This window comes from Manis pentadactyla, chromosome 3 (assembly GCF_030020395.1).
Source record: "Manis pentadactyla isolate mManPen7 chromosome 3, mManPen7.hap1, whole genome shotgun sequence".
NCBI classification, from domain to species: Eukaryota; Metazoa; Chordata; class Mammalia; order Pholidota; family Manidae; genus Manis; species Manis pentadactyla.
The window spans coordinates 53,752,945-53,770,673 of record NC_080021.1 but is presented as its reverse complement, the minus strand read 5'-3'; the positions used below and the strand labels follow the sequence as shown (position 1 = coordinate 53,770,673).

The 17,729-nt window shown below is 40.2% G+C and overlaps 1 protein-coding gene and 1 long non-coding RNA gene across 3 annotated transcripts in view; one reads left to right on the top strand and one right to left on the bottom strand.

Annotated features, from left to right (window-relative positions):
* Positions 1–13,861: 13,861 nt before the first annotated feature.
* Positions 13,862–15,696, bottom strand: LOC130682862 (uncharacterized). Of its 2 annotated transcripts, XR_008996257.1 has the most exons (3): positions 14,977–15,696; positions 14,349–14,381; positions 13,862–14,082 (listed from the first exon to the last, which is right to left on the bottom strand). It is a non-coding gene; the product is annotated as an uncharacterized LOC130682862 (long non-coding RNA). The 2 variants fall into 2 exon arrangements; XR_008996256.1 differs by lacking the exon at positions 14,349–14,381.
* The window catches only part of CA13 (carbonic anhydrase 13), a 28,747-nt gene continuing 25,649 nt past the window's right edge, over positions 14,632–17,729 (top strand). The window contains exon 1 of the mRNA XM_036925075.2: positions 14,632–15,039. Coding sequence (XP_036780970.1) covers positions 15,003–15,039 — 37 coding nt within the window. The 5' untranslated portion in view covers positions 14,632–15,002. The remainder of the gene's footprint in view (positions 15,040–17,729) is intronic.

The following is a 17,729-nucleotide window of genomic DNA, read 5'->3' as shown; positions in this document are numbered from 1 at the left end:
CAAAGCCCCGCCCACAAGACGGAGTCCTATCCGCGGAGTTCGGCCTCAGAGGCAAAGCCCCACCCCCCAGCCAGAGTCCCACCCACAGGCGCTGCCCGAGAGCAGAGGGAAGCCCCGCCCACTGAGGGTAGTTCCTCCCCCGAGCGGGATCTCCTTTGCAGAGCATCCTCTGCAAACCCAGCGTACCCCCACGCGTGGTGCGAAGCTCCACTCACCGTGGAAAGTCCCGCCCCTGGAGCATTCTCTGCTTAAGGTGGGGCTGCGGCCACGTACTCCGCTCGGCGAGCTAGCAGTGCCGGGGAAGCCGCCAAGTCTGGGCCTCCCGGGATGGGTAGGTGTCAGTCCCAAGTGGTAGGCCCTCCCGTTGACTCCTGGCTGGCTCTCCTCACGCTTCCAGGAGGTGGCGCTGCGCGCGTCGGGGTGGCGTCCGGGGCTCGGCAGGCCGTGGGAAGACCCATGTGACTAAAGCGCTCTGGAGCTATACTCTCCCAAGGGAATACTTCTAATCTAGCAGTTAAGATGCTTTTCTTCATGGTAATTTCCTTGTTTCGAAAGGGAGTATCTGACAGCTCGATAGAGGCACAAGAATATAAAAAGAAAACAAGCATCCGGGAACTTCGAAACACATAGATGAAACATTTTTGCCTTCTGGTTGTGTGTGTATCTGTGGGTACATTTCTCAATTAGGACGTTCTGGATTTTCTGAAAATTGACTCAATTCTCCCAAGAGGATCTTTCCACTAAAGTAACAGTTTTCACATGTTTCTCTACTTCGTTGAGATCATAAGAAAAGCCAGATTTTAAACAAGTGTGGAAGAACTGATATTTATATATCATTTTGTAACTTACAAGAATTTAGTCTTCATTCTGCTCTAAGTATCAAAATAAGGGTCCTAATACCACTCGCCTTTGCAAGTGAGGATACTACTAAGGCTCAGTGTTTAGGCCATTTGCAGGCATCCACAAAACTAGTAATTAACAAAGCCAAACTAAGACCGACTTGGACTGGACCTCAGTCAAGCCCTCTTTCTGCCAAATCAGCCAGTTGCCTGGTTATAGGAAGTTGAGCCACGTTTACAGTAAATTGTCTTATTTTGTTTATGTCCATCACCCAAAAAATAGGGAATATGTTAAAGCAGAATAATTACCTGTCAATGTATGTTTATATAAATTTTGTATTCTTTGTAAAGAGAAACTTTTTGAAAACATTTTAAAATCCTGGTATGAGATGCCCATAATGTGTGGAGGCACAACCAAAACAAAACCAAAGCTACAGAAAACCAACAGATTCTTTTACACAGCCAGAGTTATCCATGAATACTGAAGCAAATGAGGCAGGTATAATTATGGCTCCTTAGATGTGAACTTACTGATGTACATAAGGAAGGTAAAGAAATAGATGTGATGGAATGATTGACAGTGTTTATGCAAACTGATGGGCCTAGTTTTTATTTTTTAATGGTGAGCTAGAGATTCATACCAAAGAAATACCATGGTTATATAGGCAAGAGCAGGTGTATCATATGAGGTATGAGTGAGGAGGCATGGATTTCTGTTTCACATTTCTCACCAACCAACAGTGTGCTCATGGAAAAGTTCTCTGTACTTCCTTTCCCATATGTAGATGGCCATTCAGAGAATATACCCACTTCAGAGAGCATTCATTATCTGCTTAGCATCCCTTTCTGGGAAACTGCTCTTCTCCCATTAAGTGGTCCTAGTAGAGCTGATAATTACAGTACTTCTGTAAAGATCTGCCAACCAGAGCTGGTGAAGAATGCTAGTGTCGCATTTCGTGTCTTTGTGCTGGATGATGTGAACTTTAGGCTGCTGTTATTTCCTTTAGCAACTTGCAGGAAGCCTGTCTGCAATAGGACAGAATAGGGCAACACACAAAAGAAAACAGCTGAACAGTAAAACATAGGACCCAGATGTTATCATTTGAATCCTTGAATTTGGCCATAGAAGAAAGACCCATTCCTGGACTTCTCACTTACCTGAGTGGAAACATTTATTTTTTTGGGGGGGGGGCTAAATTTTCTTGGGTTATTATTTTTTAAATTACTTGCACCTGGAAGAGTTTTAACTACTGTCCAACCTATTTCACAGGATTATTGTGTAGAGCTAATGAAATACAAAACACGAAAGCATAAGGTATTACTGAGACAAAAGACAGGAGTGTGTTAATTTTCCAAAATCCACTTACCTATGAACCAAATACATAGAAAGAAAAAAAATAGCTCAAGTTTTCTAATCATTTAGAACACTTGCAAATATCACATGTTCAGTTTTTCTAGCAACCTTAAGGATGAATAAAATCATAAATGGTAAAAACATTTTTTGGAAACCGTTTTCCTATTGAGAACTCAGCAGTGCAGAGTTATTTATATAGATCTGGTCTTCAAAGAACTGTGTTGGAGGCAATTCAACAAATAAAGATAATTAGGGAGAAGAACAAAATGATAGCACACATAAATAATAACAAACCACTTTAACAAATCTCATAGCACTTCGCTGGAGCAAAGGCTGCCCTGTATAGATGATATTTGATGACAAACTTGTTTCATCTATTCAACCTTATTCTCTCCAGCACTCAGTGTCATTTGATCAAAATAGTTTGAACACCTGGGCTCTGTGGGCACTCAAAGGAAGTATGTGACCATTTCTTTCTCTTAAAGGCACAGAGTCATCTGGGAGAATCAGATGTATGCACTCAGAATAGTCATTTTTGATAGTATGTGGTAAGGACTATGACAAATACACAAAAAATGTGCTAATTATGGAAGGAAGTTATTCTGAATTCTGGCAACAATCATGTTAAAGTTATCATCTGATTGTCTTAAACAGAAATCAGCAAACTACAGCTCAAAGGCCAGATCTGGCCCACTACTTATTTTTGAATAGCCCATGAGCTAAGAATGGTTTTACATTTTAAAATGGGGAAAAATCAAAATTAGAACAATATGTTGTAACACATGAACATTACATTAAATTCATATTTCAGTGTCCTTAAGTGCATTAAGTTGGAACACAGCCAGTTTGTTTACATATCATCTATGACTGCCTTTGTGCTACAAAAGGAGAGTTTAATAGTTGCAGCAGAAACCACATAACCTGCAAAGCCGAAAATATTTCTTATCTTGCCCTTTACCACCTTTCTAAAAACCTTTACTAACCCATCTTAGAGCATGGCAGCAGGGTGGTATAATTGATTGAAATATTAGTGTGTTCTACTCAAAGCAACAGAGAGCTTAAAAGAGTGAAAGGCACTTTTCCTCCCAAGCATTCTAAGGCGGCTAAACCTTTACAAAGTGACTTTGAGTTTTCTTGTCTCTAATGATTATCAATGGTTTTCATGTTTCTGGACTGAAAGTGGAACTTCCCAGATGTGTTTAAGACATTCCCATCTGGATCTTTCAGGAATGGAATAGAGAAATGGCTTAATTCTAGGGGAGCTTCCTTAAACTGAAAATGTTTGGGGAGAGGGTGGCTAAGGTTTTCCAGTAAGTGCTTGAGATTTACATCCCTATGGCTCATAGCACGATGGCCTGATGAGTAGTAGCAGTAGTGTGAGATCCCAAGACCAAAAAGTATCACAGAAGGGATGGGCTTCCTGCTTGCAAATGAAATCTGGTCTTTGATACTGAATGTGGCAGCCACTGTAATGGACTGAAGACTAGAGAAAGTTTCCATTTTCTGGGTACTGGGTAAGCCACTCGCTTCCCATGTATTTGAGATGGAGATAGAATTTTTATACTAAATTAAAGTTTGGAGCCAGGTTTGATTTGATTTAAAAGTTTAAGTTTTATGATGTATATGATATGCTTACATTCAAGCATTTAAGTACTTTGATGTTTCTTATACTGAAACTTTTAACCAGGCAAATGGAGCTGTAAGATCTTCTAGGAATAGGACATAGCTTCTCTCCATTTCTGCTTTATAGAAGTGGGAGCAATCAAATATGGCTGGAGAGGTGGGAATGTGGGAAAGTGAGGTCTGGGTAAGATGAGCTAATGAAGGCCTTGACAACTAGAAAGGTTTTATTTTATTTTTATTTTGAAATTGTTTCAAACTTATAGAAAAAGCACAAGAATAATACAAGCTTTTTGTTCTCTGAACGATTTGAGATTACGTTACCAAACGTAATTTACCCTTATGCCTAAATACTTTAGTGTGTATTTCCTATAAAAAAAGAGATATTCTCCCATCAAAAATAAGGAAATGAACACTGATACATTACTACTATTTAATCCACAGTCGCCACTCAAACTCCATCAATTATGCCTATAACACCTTTTATAGTCAAAGGATCCTATTCAGGACAAAGTGTTAATTTAGTTGTCATGTCTTTTTGTCAACTCTTACCGGGAACAGCGTCTCAGTCTGGCCTTGACTTTCCTGGCTTAACACTTTTGAAAATAACATTCCAGTTATTTTGTAGAATGTTCTGTATTTCTGTTGTTTCCTCATGATTAGACTCAGGATATGTTCTGGTGGAGGGGCAGGCCAAAATGCCACAGGAGTGATGCTGGGAGCCAGTGGTCTGGTGCCGGGAGCCATGCTACTCAAGCTGTGTAGCAAAGCTCAGGCTGGAGGAAGACCCCTGCAAAGCAGGGGCCTTTGCAGCTGGCTCCCTCTATTACCCACCTTGATTTTGTTATTTTCCATTATACTATTGGCTTTGTTTTTGCTTGCATTGTTGCCAAAGACTAAGCTAACCTTTGCTTAGCAGCACGGAAAAGATGAGAACATAAACTTCCCAGAAGCTTTTCAAGACAGTGCTCCTGAAGAATAGAACACGCAGGGGCCAAATGGCGATCTTAGCATAAAGTACCGAAACCTGCTGTTAGTTAGTCAAACATTGACCACCCCATTTCCACTGAGAAAGCCCCCCTTGTTTACAATGCCAGTAAAACTAGTGATGGAAAGTTTTATAGAAATAGAGTCATGAGAAAATATTGAATAGAATAACCCTGTTGACACTTAATTAATCATCTCATGTTTTCTTCCCTCTACTACTTCTATAGTTTGTTTTTCTTCTTTCCTAATCACAATGCTTTACTAGAATTTGTGCCTCATACGTGATATTACCAAGTACCATATTCCAGGAAGTAAAGATACCTCAAAACAAGTGCTGGGCACAGAAACCACGGAGCAAAAATCTGCAAAGAAGTGAAAAACTAACCTTTTCAAAGAATATTACTTCTCTCTCACTTACCAGCTTTACATCTCCTTGTATGACCCCATAAGATGGCTGGTTAGCCAGAGACGGGTAAGATTCCTCAAGGGAGGAACAACCTAAGACAGGCACAGTCGCAGGGGGGCCATCAGGTGAGAAAAAGGGGGCCAACAGAGGTGAGGCTTAGAACCTCACCCCCCCAGTTTTGAGAGAAATCTTGTACACCTGTGGATGTTTTGTTGCCCTTGTTCAGCTTGGATTAAGACCTGGTCTGTAGGCACAAACCTGATCATCTACACCTGCCTTCTTACAGTTCTAAATCATGCCTTCTATCTATATCTTGCATTTACCTACATTAACATTTTATTAGATTCATATATAAAGTATAAAAATCAAATGAATAATCATACATTATATTTGACGTGATTGTTTATAGTTTAAGGTTTGTAGTTAAAACAAACAGTTTCTATGATATGAATGCCCTTGCATTGTTCACCATGTAAGAACTTGTTTAGTCCCTGCAGTAGTGGAGTCATGGAGACCTGTGTAGCATATGTCAGGGAGATTTTGGTATCTACACAGAAGAAAGAGAAGTGTAGATAAAAAAGAGAAATTTAGTTTGCTGCCTACTGTGCCCTATAAAGGGGTATAAGATGAAGATATGAGTTTATGATTTTAGATTGCTTATAAATTTATTAAAGCCTCTAAAAATATTTTTGTGGGAAAGAATCCTAGCTAACTGTCGCACTAGGTGACCTGTATTTCACTGATAGACTCCATAGTCGCTGTTACATACTGCACACTCCTACGGTCACCTGCACTTCTTAGAAACTGCGTTGCATAGAAACGTAAAACACAATAAAGTACATGTTGATGGGAAAAGTTTTGGTCAAGGAACAGAAAAACAATCACCTGTCTAACGCTTGACCAACCATGAATAGATCAGAAAGTAAAAGAAAGAAAAAAGCTTGCCTATACTTATTAACCAACTGCCTATACTAATCAATCATCAGAAAAATAAAAAATGATCATATCCTTGTGCAAAATGGTATAAATAAAGCTATCATCGACACTTTGTCGAGAGACCACCTCCATCTGACTCCGTGTCGTGTCTCTCCACGCACCGACTCCGTCTCATCCTTTCGGGCTTCACCCCTCCCCCCCCCACCGCTGGAGCTGGACTCCAGCAGTCTGGGAAGTTAAGTGATGAGGCCAAATGAGGAGATGGTTAGCCTGGGATGACAGGTTGCCTGGTAAGGCTCCTCTGAGTATCCAGTGCATGCTGAACAGTCAATAAAAATGACATGCATTCTGCACTTCTCTGTAGCTGTTTTGCGGCCCAAATAAGTAGTAAGTTACCCTCCAAGGAAATCTGAATTTCTTGTGAGGAGCCAATTAGAACATGCAGTTTTCCATGATTCATTATGGAAATGAAGAGGCCTTTTTTCCTTTAACCTCTTAGTGACAGATGCAATTTTTAGGCTAAGAACAAACACCTATAGCATATTCTGTATAATAAAGCAGAGCAGAACAGATAGAACCCTCCACCTTTCTTTCTAGGTCAGATTCCTGGAAATAACTAGAGGGTAAAAAGAACCAGTAAATAAAAAGAGATGGTTAACTTTTTGTAGTGGTGGAAAAATGACACACTTCTGCAGGTTATTATAAAACTGCAGGAGGTGAATCACAGGCCTTAGCTGTTCACTATATATATTCTATAATTCAAGTATCATATTACTTACATGTCTGTCTGTTTCTCAACTAATTGATGTACTTGTCAGGAGTTGGAACCATTACTCAATCACCTATGCATTCCCATCCAGGATCCTGTATCTCCAGTGCATGGGAGACACAGCATAAGCATTTGCTGAATGAAATAAAATTCCCTGAAGTATAAAAAGCAGGCAAGAGATTGTAGCCAATACACTAAAAATGGCTTTAAAGCTTTAACATCACTAGCATGACTAAAAAATACCCATAACACTTCTATCTTCTTGTAGCACTGTGTCTTGGAAGTCATAAGTGCTCAACAAATATGCTTTTGATTTAATCAAGCTGATTTTACCAAGAGTCATCTCCTGGCCAAATGCCTAGAAATCCTGAACCTGAACTAACTGCAGTCACCAAAGAGGATTGCATATGAAATATTTGAAGGTCAAAACAGTCAAATACATATCACAAAAGCAATAAAAACATTCAAAGGGTACATGAAGTTCTGTCACATTTTTTATGATGCTTGGTTAAATGCAAGTAATGGTTAAGAATTACAAGAATTGTGAAATATTCATCAGGTGCATGTTTAAAACTCACAACATTGGCAAAGGCAAGAAAAGGCAGCATACTATTTAAATTACAGTTGGATGCTTCCAACTTCAGCAGTGTTTAAAAGCCAAAAGTGAAGTGAAATGAAATGCTGTGCTTTGTAATTATCAAGTTGAATGTAAACACTCAAGCTGTCTGAAGCCCAACAATGATTTTGTTTTTCAGTTGAACTTGTTATTCAGAGGTTACACTAAAGTCAATAGTTTTTGACTCTCTTCTTTGTGTTGTTTTATAGCAACCCTCATGTGCTGAAGCCCTGCTAAGAATTACATGGGCATCTATATCTATGATAAATACAACAAAAAACACTGAGGACTATAAGTCCTCACAAACATTTGACACCTCAAAATATTTTTCTTCTTGGATTTGAAAAGTCATTGTAGAAATTTGAAAAATTCAGAAAAATATAAAGAAGAAAATGAACAACCAGCAATTATTGCATTCTATGCTAACCCATCACCATCTTTCTTTCATTTAGATTATTATAATAGCTTTCTAATTGGTTCTCCTGCTTTAGTCTCTGCCCAGTCCAGCAGCCAGAGGAATTCTGATAAAGTGTTAATCAGATCATGTTATTTCTGTCTTCAAAACCTCCAATTCCCCACGTCACCCAGAATAAAAGCCTAAGTACTTAAAATGGGGCCTTCCAAGGTTCCCCAGACCTTTGCCCCCACTGATTTCTTGTTCTTTAATCACACCCCTTTTTCTCCACCCTGTACCTGGAGAACTCTCCCCCTAAATATCTGCAGGGCTTTCCCCTCACCTCTCTCAGGTCCTCTTTCCAATGTCTTCTTTCAGTAAGGGCTTCCATGAGTACCTCTGTAAAACTGCAAGTCCTCCTACATCCCTGAACCCCTTCTTTGCGATCCCATTATCACCGTATAGCATACCATGTATTTATTTAGTTCATTTACTACTTGTGTCCTCCTGCTAGAATGTAAACTCTGTAGAGGTTGGAGAAGCTCTGTAGAGGTTGGTTGCAGCCACTGGATGAGAGAGAAGTTCACAGGATAGCCCAGGCCAGAGCTGGTCTACAGTTGCCAAGCAAGCAGGAAACATCCCTCCAGGGTACAATAGGCTAAGTCTGGCATGCAGGTGTGCAGAGGGACTCAAAGCAGTGGGACCCAACTCTCTGGCAGGATGAGATGCACAGCCTGGAGTACAGTCCATCAGGAGTGCCATGGGAAAGCCCATCTGTGCTGCAGGCTGCCAAGGCTTGTGGGCAGGTGTACAAAGGGAGTTTGGGGCATCTGCTTGCCAGAAGAGTGGCATGAGAGCTGGGGTGTGTGGTGTCTGCTTCAGGAGGTTCAATGAGATGGTTACTGCACTGGGCTGGGGCTGGGGCTGTGACCTTGCTGAGGGACTGCACCCTGTTGGTGTGAGGTTGGGCTGGAGTGCTCCAGCATGTCCTGTACATGTCCGTGCTGCAGCCCAGCAGGAGCAAGAAAAAAACAAAAAAGTACAGCATATCAGAGGCAGGAAACCAAGGGTTAACATTGCACTTGCTGCAAAGAAAATATTCTTAAGACTACAGAGAACAGGTAATGCACGATAAATTTGTAGTTGAGAAATAAATCCATAACTGACACACTCATTATTTACATCAATTGCTGATGAAATGGTAATATTTTGGATATTTTGAGTTTAAAAGATATTAGAACAAACTTCACTGTCTTTTTACTTGTTTTTAATGTAACTAGTTGACAATCTGAAGTTACATATATGGTTTGCATTTGTCACTCACATTATGTTTCTCTTGGATAGTGCTGACATCGTTGTCTAAGCTAGGTAGATTATGTCCATAGAAACTGATGATGGAAAAGAGTGTAGAGAGAAAAGATGTCCTAGTAGGAAGTCTCAAGCTCCCAGAATTTAAAGGTTGGTGTGATAAACGTTGTGTCAAATTGACGAGAGGATGCCTAGATATTCAGTCACACATTATCCTGGATATTTCTGTAAGGATGATTTTGAATGAAATTAGCATTTAAATCAGTAGACTGAGTAAAGCAGATTGCCCTCCTCCCCAGTGTGGGTGGGCCTCGTTCAAGTTTGTTGAAGGCCTGAACAGAATAAAAAGGCTGACTCTCTCCTGAGTAAGACAGAATTCCTCCTGCCTGGATGCCTGCAGACTGGGACTCTGGCTTTTTTTCCTGCCCTCAGCCTCAAACTGAAACATTGGCCCTTCCTCGATCTTGAGCCGGCTGGCCTTCAGACTGGCACTACACCACTGCCAACTCATCCTGCAGATCCTGAGGCTTGTCAGTTTCCATAATTGCCTTAGGCAATTCCTTATAATAGATTATGCACACATGCATGCACGCACTGCATAGTTCTGTTTCTCCGGAGAAACCTTACTAGTGCACAGGGATATGGAAACAAGACCCCGAGGAACACCAGAAAGAATGGCTGGGTAGCAAATGGGAGCTTTGTGTATGTTCACAGAGGGATTTTCCCTCTAAAAAGAGGAAATTCTAGAACATGTTAGTATGCTAGTGGCAATGATGAAGAGGGAATGGAGGTAGTGACATAGGTTATAACTAATATAATGGTTTGGTGGGAGTGGGAAGTCTTGCTAGGTGTGCAGGGCAAGTGCACCAGGTCTTCAGTGGTGAAATGGTGGTACCCAGATAGGGAACTTCTTGGAGCGGGGGTATATCCAGACTTGCTTGGAGGTGAGATGGGGACATGAGTATTGCTCTTGATAGAAGGGATGGAAGACGAGTAAATAAACCTTAAAAGTGCCGATAACTTAGTGTCTATTAGCACCCTGATTCTGTCATATTTCAGAGTAGACAGCAGTAGGGTAAAACTGGCTTATTCATTCCAAGTCAATGAATAGTTAGTTAAATTCTTTGATAGCTGAATTATTTTGGCCTGAATTATCTGGCTTTTCAAAACTAATCAGTGTCTATACAACTTCATTTCCTTTTAAATAATCTTAGCTCCTTTTCTCTTTCATGCTTTATCTACTTTATTATATGCTCAAGTAAGATATGAAACACTATAAAATAGGGTGTGGATATCTGTTAAAAAACTACGAGATTAAACAAAAGAATAAAAATGTAGAAGGTAGGGTTTTAGTAATGTAGGTTCTTCTTTGACCATACACAATGAAATGTTTGGCTCTAGTTTCTGGGAGTTATAATCTGATAAGTGATTTAAGAGGTGATTCATTGAAGGTACCCTTTCAATTCTGGCCTGAGAATTCTCATCCGGGCAGGACACCTAGATGACTTGAGCAAGTCCCTTAATCCCCTTCGGCTTTCTCAATGCAATTTCCTTGGGAAACTGGGTTATGCAATCCTAACCTTAGGATAAATTTAGGAATGGGAAATGAAAGAAACCAAAACCCCATATTGTAGCAGATCCATAAAATCATCACTCTCCACAAGATATCAAATGATAAGGCATTCCTGTGGTTAATAAGTTCCAGCTGAGTAAATCACAGCTTTGATGAGTGAAGGAAATGGGCAGAAACAGAGGAGCTCCTTGGACTTGGGACTCTGCAGACTGGCGCTATGTCCACAGTGGTGTGGTTTTCCTCTCTAGATAACTGAGGAACGTTTGTTGCTCATCTCAGTTTCTGGCTCAGTAAAAGTCAGATGATAATAGCACTTGGATTCACACCCAGAGTTTCTAAGAAAAACCTTGAAAAAAAATGCATCTCAGAGAAAATTCTGTGTATATGCTCTAATAAAAAATTAATTCATACTTTGATATTTCCTTTATATATTATTATGCTTAAGTATTTTTGTGACTAGAATTTTTATAACCTGCAAGTGCTGCTTGTAACATACAACATCTGATTTATTAAAGAGGAGGGCTGACTTAAGCATACGTTGTTGCAAAGGGAGTTGAACTGGATGTATCCGGCTCAGGAGTGAAGAGGAGATGATGAGCATATCCTCTGTCAGGGTTCTCAGGTCAGAGTTAGCCTTCCTTTACTTGTTTATACTTGATGGTTAGGAACCCAGGGAACAGAGGCTCTTTGTTAAGGAGAGAATCCACACATAGTTATAAAAGGTTATTTAGCAAAGGTTATCAGTGGGTTCATTGATTTGAGGGAATAGAAGATTTTTGTACCCCCCCAATTTTTTTTTTGAAAATATTAGAAACCTACAATAAAATGGTAAAAATAGTATCATGAGCACCCAAACATCTTTCAGCTTGATTCATCAATTTTTGCCTGAGACATCTGAGAGTCAGTTACCAACATGAAGGTCCTTGACCCCTATGGCTTTAGCATTTATCTCCCAAAGTATTCCCAATACCATTATCACATCTACGAAAAGTAACATCATCTATACACTGTCCATGTTTACATTTCTGCAATTCAACTATTACACTTCTCCAAAGCATCTATTACAGCTTCCCCCCCCCCAATCTAGGATCTAATTGAAGATCACACATTACATTTGGTTCTGTATCTTTTGACTCTGGATCCTATACTGTGTGAATATCCTATTCCCCAATGGCAACTACGAAAATGTTTTAGCACCCATTATTGATCTTTGCCTGAACCAAATATAACATTGGCCATGCAAAAATGGTTGTTTAAAAATTCTATCATTTCATCTGAATTTAGTAGCTGCATTCTTCCATGAAGAATTCTTTCTCTCTGTGCCAGTATGGACTCATGTATATTTTGGGGAGAGGAATTATAATCTATCATTATTCATTTTGATGGCCAAATTGTCCCAAATTTGGCAGTGAGACTTCTTACAAGCTAACTCCTGTGTGTGTGGTGTGTGTGTGTATGATATTTTACATGACCCCATTGGATTTTTGTGTTTGTTTATTTATTTTTAAGACTATTTTTAGAATGATTTTAGGTTCACAACAAGAAGGTACAGAGAGTTCCCATAGAGTCAACCCCACAGGCATAACCATTATCAACATCTACCACCAGAGGGTCCATTTGTTACAAATGATGAACCTACCCTGACACATCTTAATCATCCCAAGTTCACAGTTTACCTGAGGTTTCATTCTTAGTGTTTTACATTCTAGGGGTTTGGACAAATGTATAATGACACATATTTATCATTACAGTACCATACAGAGTATTGTAGTTTTACTGCCCTGAAAATCCTGTGTTCTGCCTGCTCAGCTTCCCCTGCCACCTCACAACCTTATGTCAACTACTGATCTCTTTAATGTCTCCACAGTTTTGCCATTTCCAGAAATGTCATATAGTTGGAACCATACAATATGTAGTCATTTCAAACTGTCTTCTTTCAGTTACCAATATGCATTTACATTACTGCCGTATCTTTTCATGGCATGATAGCTCATTTTTATTAGTACTAAATAATATTCAGTTGTCTGGGTGTGCCGCAGTTTATCCACTCACCTACTGAAGAACATCTTGGTTGCTTACAAGTTTTGGCAGTTATAAATAAAGCTGCTATAAACACCCATGTGCAGATTTTTGTGTGGACATACGTTTTCAACTCATTTGGGTAAAGTAGTGTGATAGCTAGCTCATATGGTAAGAATATGTTTAGTTTTATAAGAAACTGCCAAACTGTCTTCTAAAGTGGCTGTACCATTTTGCATTCCCACCAGCAATGAAGAGAGTTCTATTGCTCCACAGCCTTTGTTGTTTATTGGTCTGGAATTTTGCCAAATCTAATAGCTGTGTAGTGGTTCCTCATTGTTGCTTTAATTTGCGTTTCCTGATGACCCATGATGGGGAGCATCTTTTATACGCTTATTTGCAATCTGTATTTCCTCTTTGGTGAGCTTTCTGTTAGGGTCTTTGGTCCATTTTCTAATTAGATTATTTTCTTATTGTTGAGTTTTAAAAATTAAAAAAATATTTTAGATAACAGTCCTTTATTATATGTGTGATATAATATATAAATATAAATATAGACATATGTGTAGCATCTTCCATGATGAAAGTGAATATAGATCAGAACTTATTCTTAAAAATTTGGCCCCTATTATACTGGCAAAAATGAACCCAGTCGTGACAGAGAATATGGAAGAGAAATCCCAGACTTTCCCCTAGATGCAAAAGGAGCATACAATTTTTTGTATTTTATGCTGTATGAAAAGTTTTTTCTTCTCTTGCATTCTAACTTCATTAAGAACTACAGAAGCAGGAGTTTTAGGGTACACTATGGGGTATTTAGGTCATGTCTAAAGATGAATAGTTCAAAGTGATCTTTATTTAGTGGTTCCTAAACAAAGGTTACCAAAAGAGATACCTCCTGGAACTTGGAATTACCACATTATGTGCTGCTGTGTGGATGCAAGAGAAACGATAGTTCAGCCACCTTTCCATATTTATGGAAGGTTCATACCTATTAAGAACCTCTTGGCATTAGTTTGTCTATAAATAACAATGCACAGTTCATTGAAATTTCAAATTGACCCAACTCACACTGTTAGGCAGTTGGAACGGTAATTATAATCCTGGTAGGTCATGGAGTTTTCTTTATTTTTCACTAGGAGCCCAGAACACACACTATTCCAGGACAGGAATTCAAGGATCTGCAGTTAGTTCACCTTCCAGTCTTAGGGCAGCAAGCTGATCATGCATTCAGGAAAAGATGGCCGGAAAACTTTCCTCCCTGGGGAGTCAAAAGGGCAGCAAAATTTCAGTACAAAGTACCAATAACCAGGTTTTGTTCCCTCACGCCCCAAGCCACAGCGGGCAGAGGATTAGAGTCAGAGGAAGGGAACCAGATGAATGGGCAGTGCGCCAGCCCTGCGCTGGGAGCTCGGGTTCCTCTTCAAGAGGGACATCCCAGGGCCCCTATTAGTTGTGTGACCTAAGGCGGGTCACTTAGCTTTTCTTAAGCCTCATTTCCTCTTCTCCCCAGTCTGGGGCACTTACACTATCTTCCTCAAAGGAGTGTTGTTTGAGGATCTAATGCAAAAAATACGGGTAAACATTTTAGCTACGACTCTGGCAGATGGTAAGCCCTTAATAAATAGCAGTTAAATTATTTTTATAGCTATTGCAATTATCGTCATTGTTTTGTACCTAAAATCACCACCGTCACTACCATCAACGGCCCCTTCATTTCCACTCGGAGCGCCACCTCCTAGCCTGGCAGCTCCAGGCCGGGTGACTCACTTCTCCCCAGGACAGCCCTCTAGGCAACTTTTCTCCCCGGGGTGACTCCTGCGAAGGCAGGAAATCCCCCTAGGAGCCCCTTTTCTCCTTTCCCGCCTCCCTCCCGGCCTCTCCTTCAAGCCTAATCAGCTTCCCGGGTTCAAACGCGCAGTGCGCAGGACCCGCCGCCCCAGCCCCAGCCCAGCCCCGGTCCGCGACCCGGTCCCCGTCCCACGCGCGGGCGTCCTCCCCGCACGCCGCTGCCACCTGGCGGACGAGGCCGAGCGCGCCCGGGCCGCGGGGTTCACGGGCTCCCACCTCTGCCCGCTGCGCCCCGCGGTCCCCGCCCTGGGCCACCCGCCGGCGGCCCGCCCCACCCTCCCTCCTCCGGCCGCCCCGCCACGACCTCTCCTGCCTTGCACCCGAGGGACCATGGCCAGGCGCAGCTGGGGCTATGGCGAGCACAACGGTGAGCGCCTCCGGCTGAGGGGGTGGTGGGGGCTGTGCGCGGGGGGCGGCCGACGCCCCGGAGGCACACTGCTGAAACTTTTCGGTTCCTCTTTAAGATGAGCACTGCTCCCCCGAGCCAAACGCGGGAGGCGAAGGGAAGGCTCAGTCCTGTGTGGTCAGGGACAGCGTCATTTGTAAAGTGTTAAAAGTTGGGGTGAGAGCTGGGGTGTTTTAGCCCTGAAACGATTCCCCAGACCCGGAAATCTTTCTGCGCCCATTCACTTTCCTTTGAAAAGCTGAGGACTTTTCCTAAGAATAACTACTTGGCAGTTAAAGGCAAGGAAATTACGAGTAGAGACTTTAATGAATTGAAGACAATTTCACTTCTAGTCTTTTAAGCTCATTATTCACTTAGGGGAAACAAATCACGGAAAATATTTGAAAATATACATACATTTTAATAAGTTGAATTGCAACACTGAGGATTTACGTTAGAACCAAAATACTGCAAATGTCTTAATAGCTGTTACTATAAAATTCCAAGAGCAATTCGCAGTTGGTTCATTGGTACTGCTGGCTTTAGTAAGACTTTAGGTTCATTTTGGAAAGTGAAGTTATATTTTGGGTGACTTCTTCACTCTTTCTCCCTTTCCTTTCACACTCATCCTTGAAGAGACTGAGGACTAGCATTTTTTTCTTGTCTTTTCAAACTGAACTGATTATTTTCAAAGTAAACCATTTTTTTTCTTGTCTTTTCAAACTGAACTGATTATTTCAAATAATGGTTACTTGAATAATTGCAAAGTGACACTATAAGATAGACTTATAGTGAATCACTGTCAAAATTAGTTCTGTGCATAATAATACTAGTAGTAATAATAATAATAATACTTTCTTTGGATTAACATGTTATTGAACAAGGTATAATTTAGGTGGATTTCTTTTTGACTGAGACTATAATTACAATCCCACACTTTGCTAATTTACAATTAATGTTTGGGAAAAAAATTTCTTTTAATTTCCCTCTCTGCTGAAAATTTTTTCATTGTTATTTAAAAGCGACCTTACTGTGGTTAGGAAGAAGGGTATTTTCAATCAATGAGTGTAGATTACTCCTTAATACATTAGAAAATACTGGCCCTAATACAGCTCATATTCAAAAATTTTAAAAATCCACCTTTGAAAAGCCACTAATAAGGAGTAATTTAGTATTCCTGCTAAAAATCGTATTCCTTGCCTTTGGATCCAGTAGATTTCTGAGGACCCCGTCTTTACGTAGATCAACTTTGGCAAAGTCTATTGGAAATGTGCTGTATCCTGACTGGGCAAGTTGTGTTGTTGTTTTCTCGTTGACTAGCAAAAGCAGTGAATGAGCAGATAAAAGGAAACTTAAGCTGGGAAGAGTAGCAATGATAATGTGAAACATCAAGAAGGGAGACTCTGGAAGGGGGTACCACCTTCACAAAAAAATCTTATGACTTCTTCCATTTACCTTTGATTATTTTATTGGTTTAGTTAGGGAATGTGACAATCACTCAAAAGCACATATCTCTATGGATATTCAAAACTTCCCAAATTAATGGAAGAAACACCATGTATCTCTGCTTAAGAGCTGTGTTTAAATGGGTTTAAAGTTTAATGTTTTGGAAAAATTTTGTAAAACGGGTCCTCTTTAAGAGGCAGGGAAATGAACCTACCACAGTAGTTAATAGATAATATTGAGAAATTGATATAAAATGGTATTCATTTTATTTTATTTTGGTTTGCCTCTGCTTTTAAAAGTACTTCTGGTTAAAAGGACTGGAAATAGGAGAGTAAAAGAATTAGGAGGAGAAAGAAACTTTCCTGATGGAAAAAAACCAACCACATGTTGTCACACATACATTGCATATTTGAAATCCAGTTGTTACTAGGTTAACTCATACTTGGGAGGTAAATGGTAAATGAGAGTATTTAATAAGTAAGGAAATGTAATGCCTTTTCTGTAATAAGTTGTAAGCAAGGACTTTTGATGTTCAAGGTGCTTTGAAGTCAGATTCATGAAAAAACAACTTTTAAGTTATGTGTGTAGTTATGTATTCATCCTATGACTTTTTGTACCTGAAGCATACATGAAGGAAGGAATTTTTACTTTGCTAAAATGAAGGTTAATAAGGAGAATCAGATTTAGAGATAGAAGCTGTTGATAATTGTGATATATTTGTATTTCTTGAAATTTCATTCTGAATCATCTTTTAAGAACATTTGTTAGTAACAAATGTTTAATTAGTTGTCATGCTGTGTCATTTTAATAAGTACTTGAGTTTTAGAGAAGTCCACGTAATTGGTTAGTCAAGTAGGGCAAAGCTTCCTCAGCAGCCCTGTGCTCTGTTGACCTTGTGGTAGCTGTGTAAATTGCAGGCATGGTGAAGGAAGTACAAGAACCTCCAATTTATAATGTGACTTAACATCTGTAGAATGACTTGGAACTTACCTGAAGCTGCAACCTTACTGTTGATTTTGAGAGACAGAACTTGAATCAAGTCTCCCAGAAAAATGAAGAGACTAGACCAGAGAATTGCCAGCTTATTGGTTCACATCGCATGATCACATGTGTTGATTTGGGAACTTGACGCAGTTTTGACTTTTTTGAATAAAGGATCAGATTGATGATTGTCCCTGGTGTTAGAATTCAGTGTAGCATTTGCAAAATAGCCACAGCAGGACTTT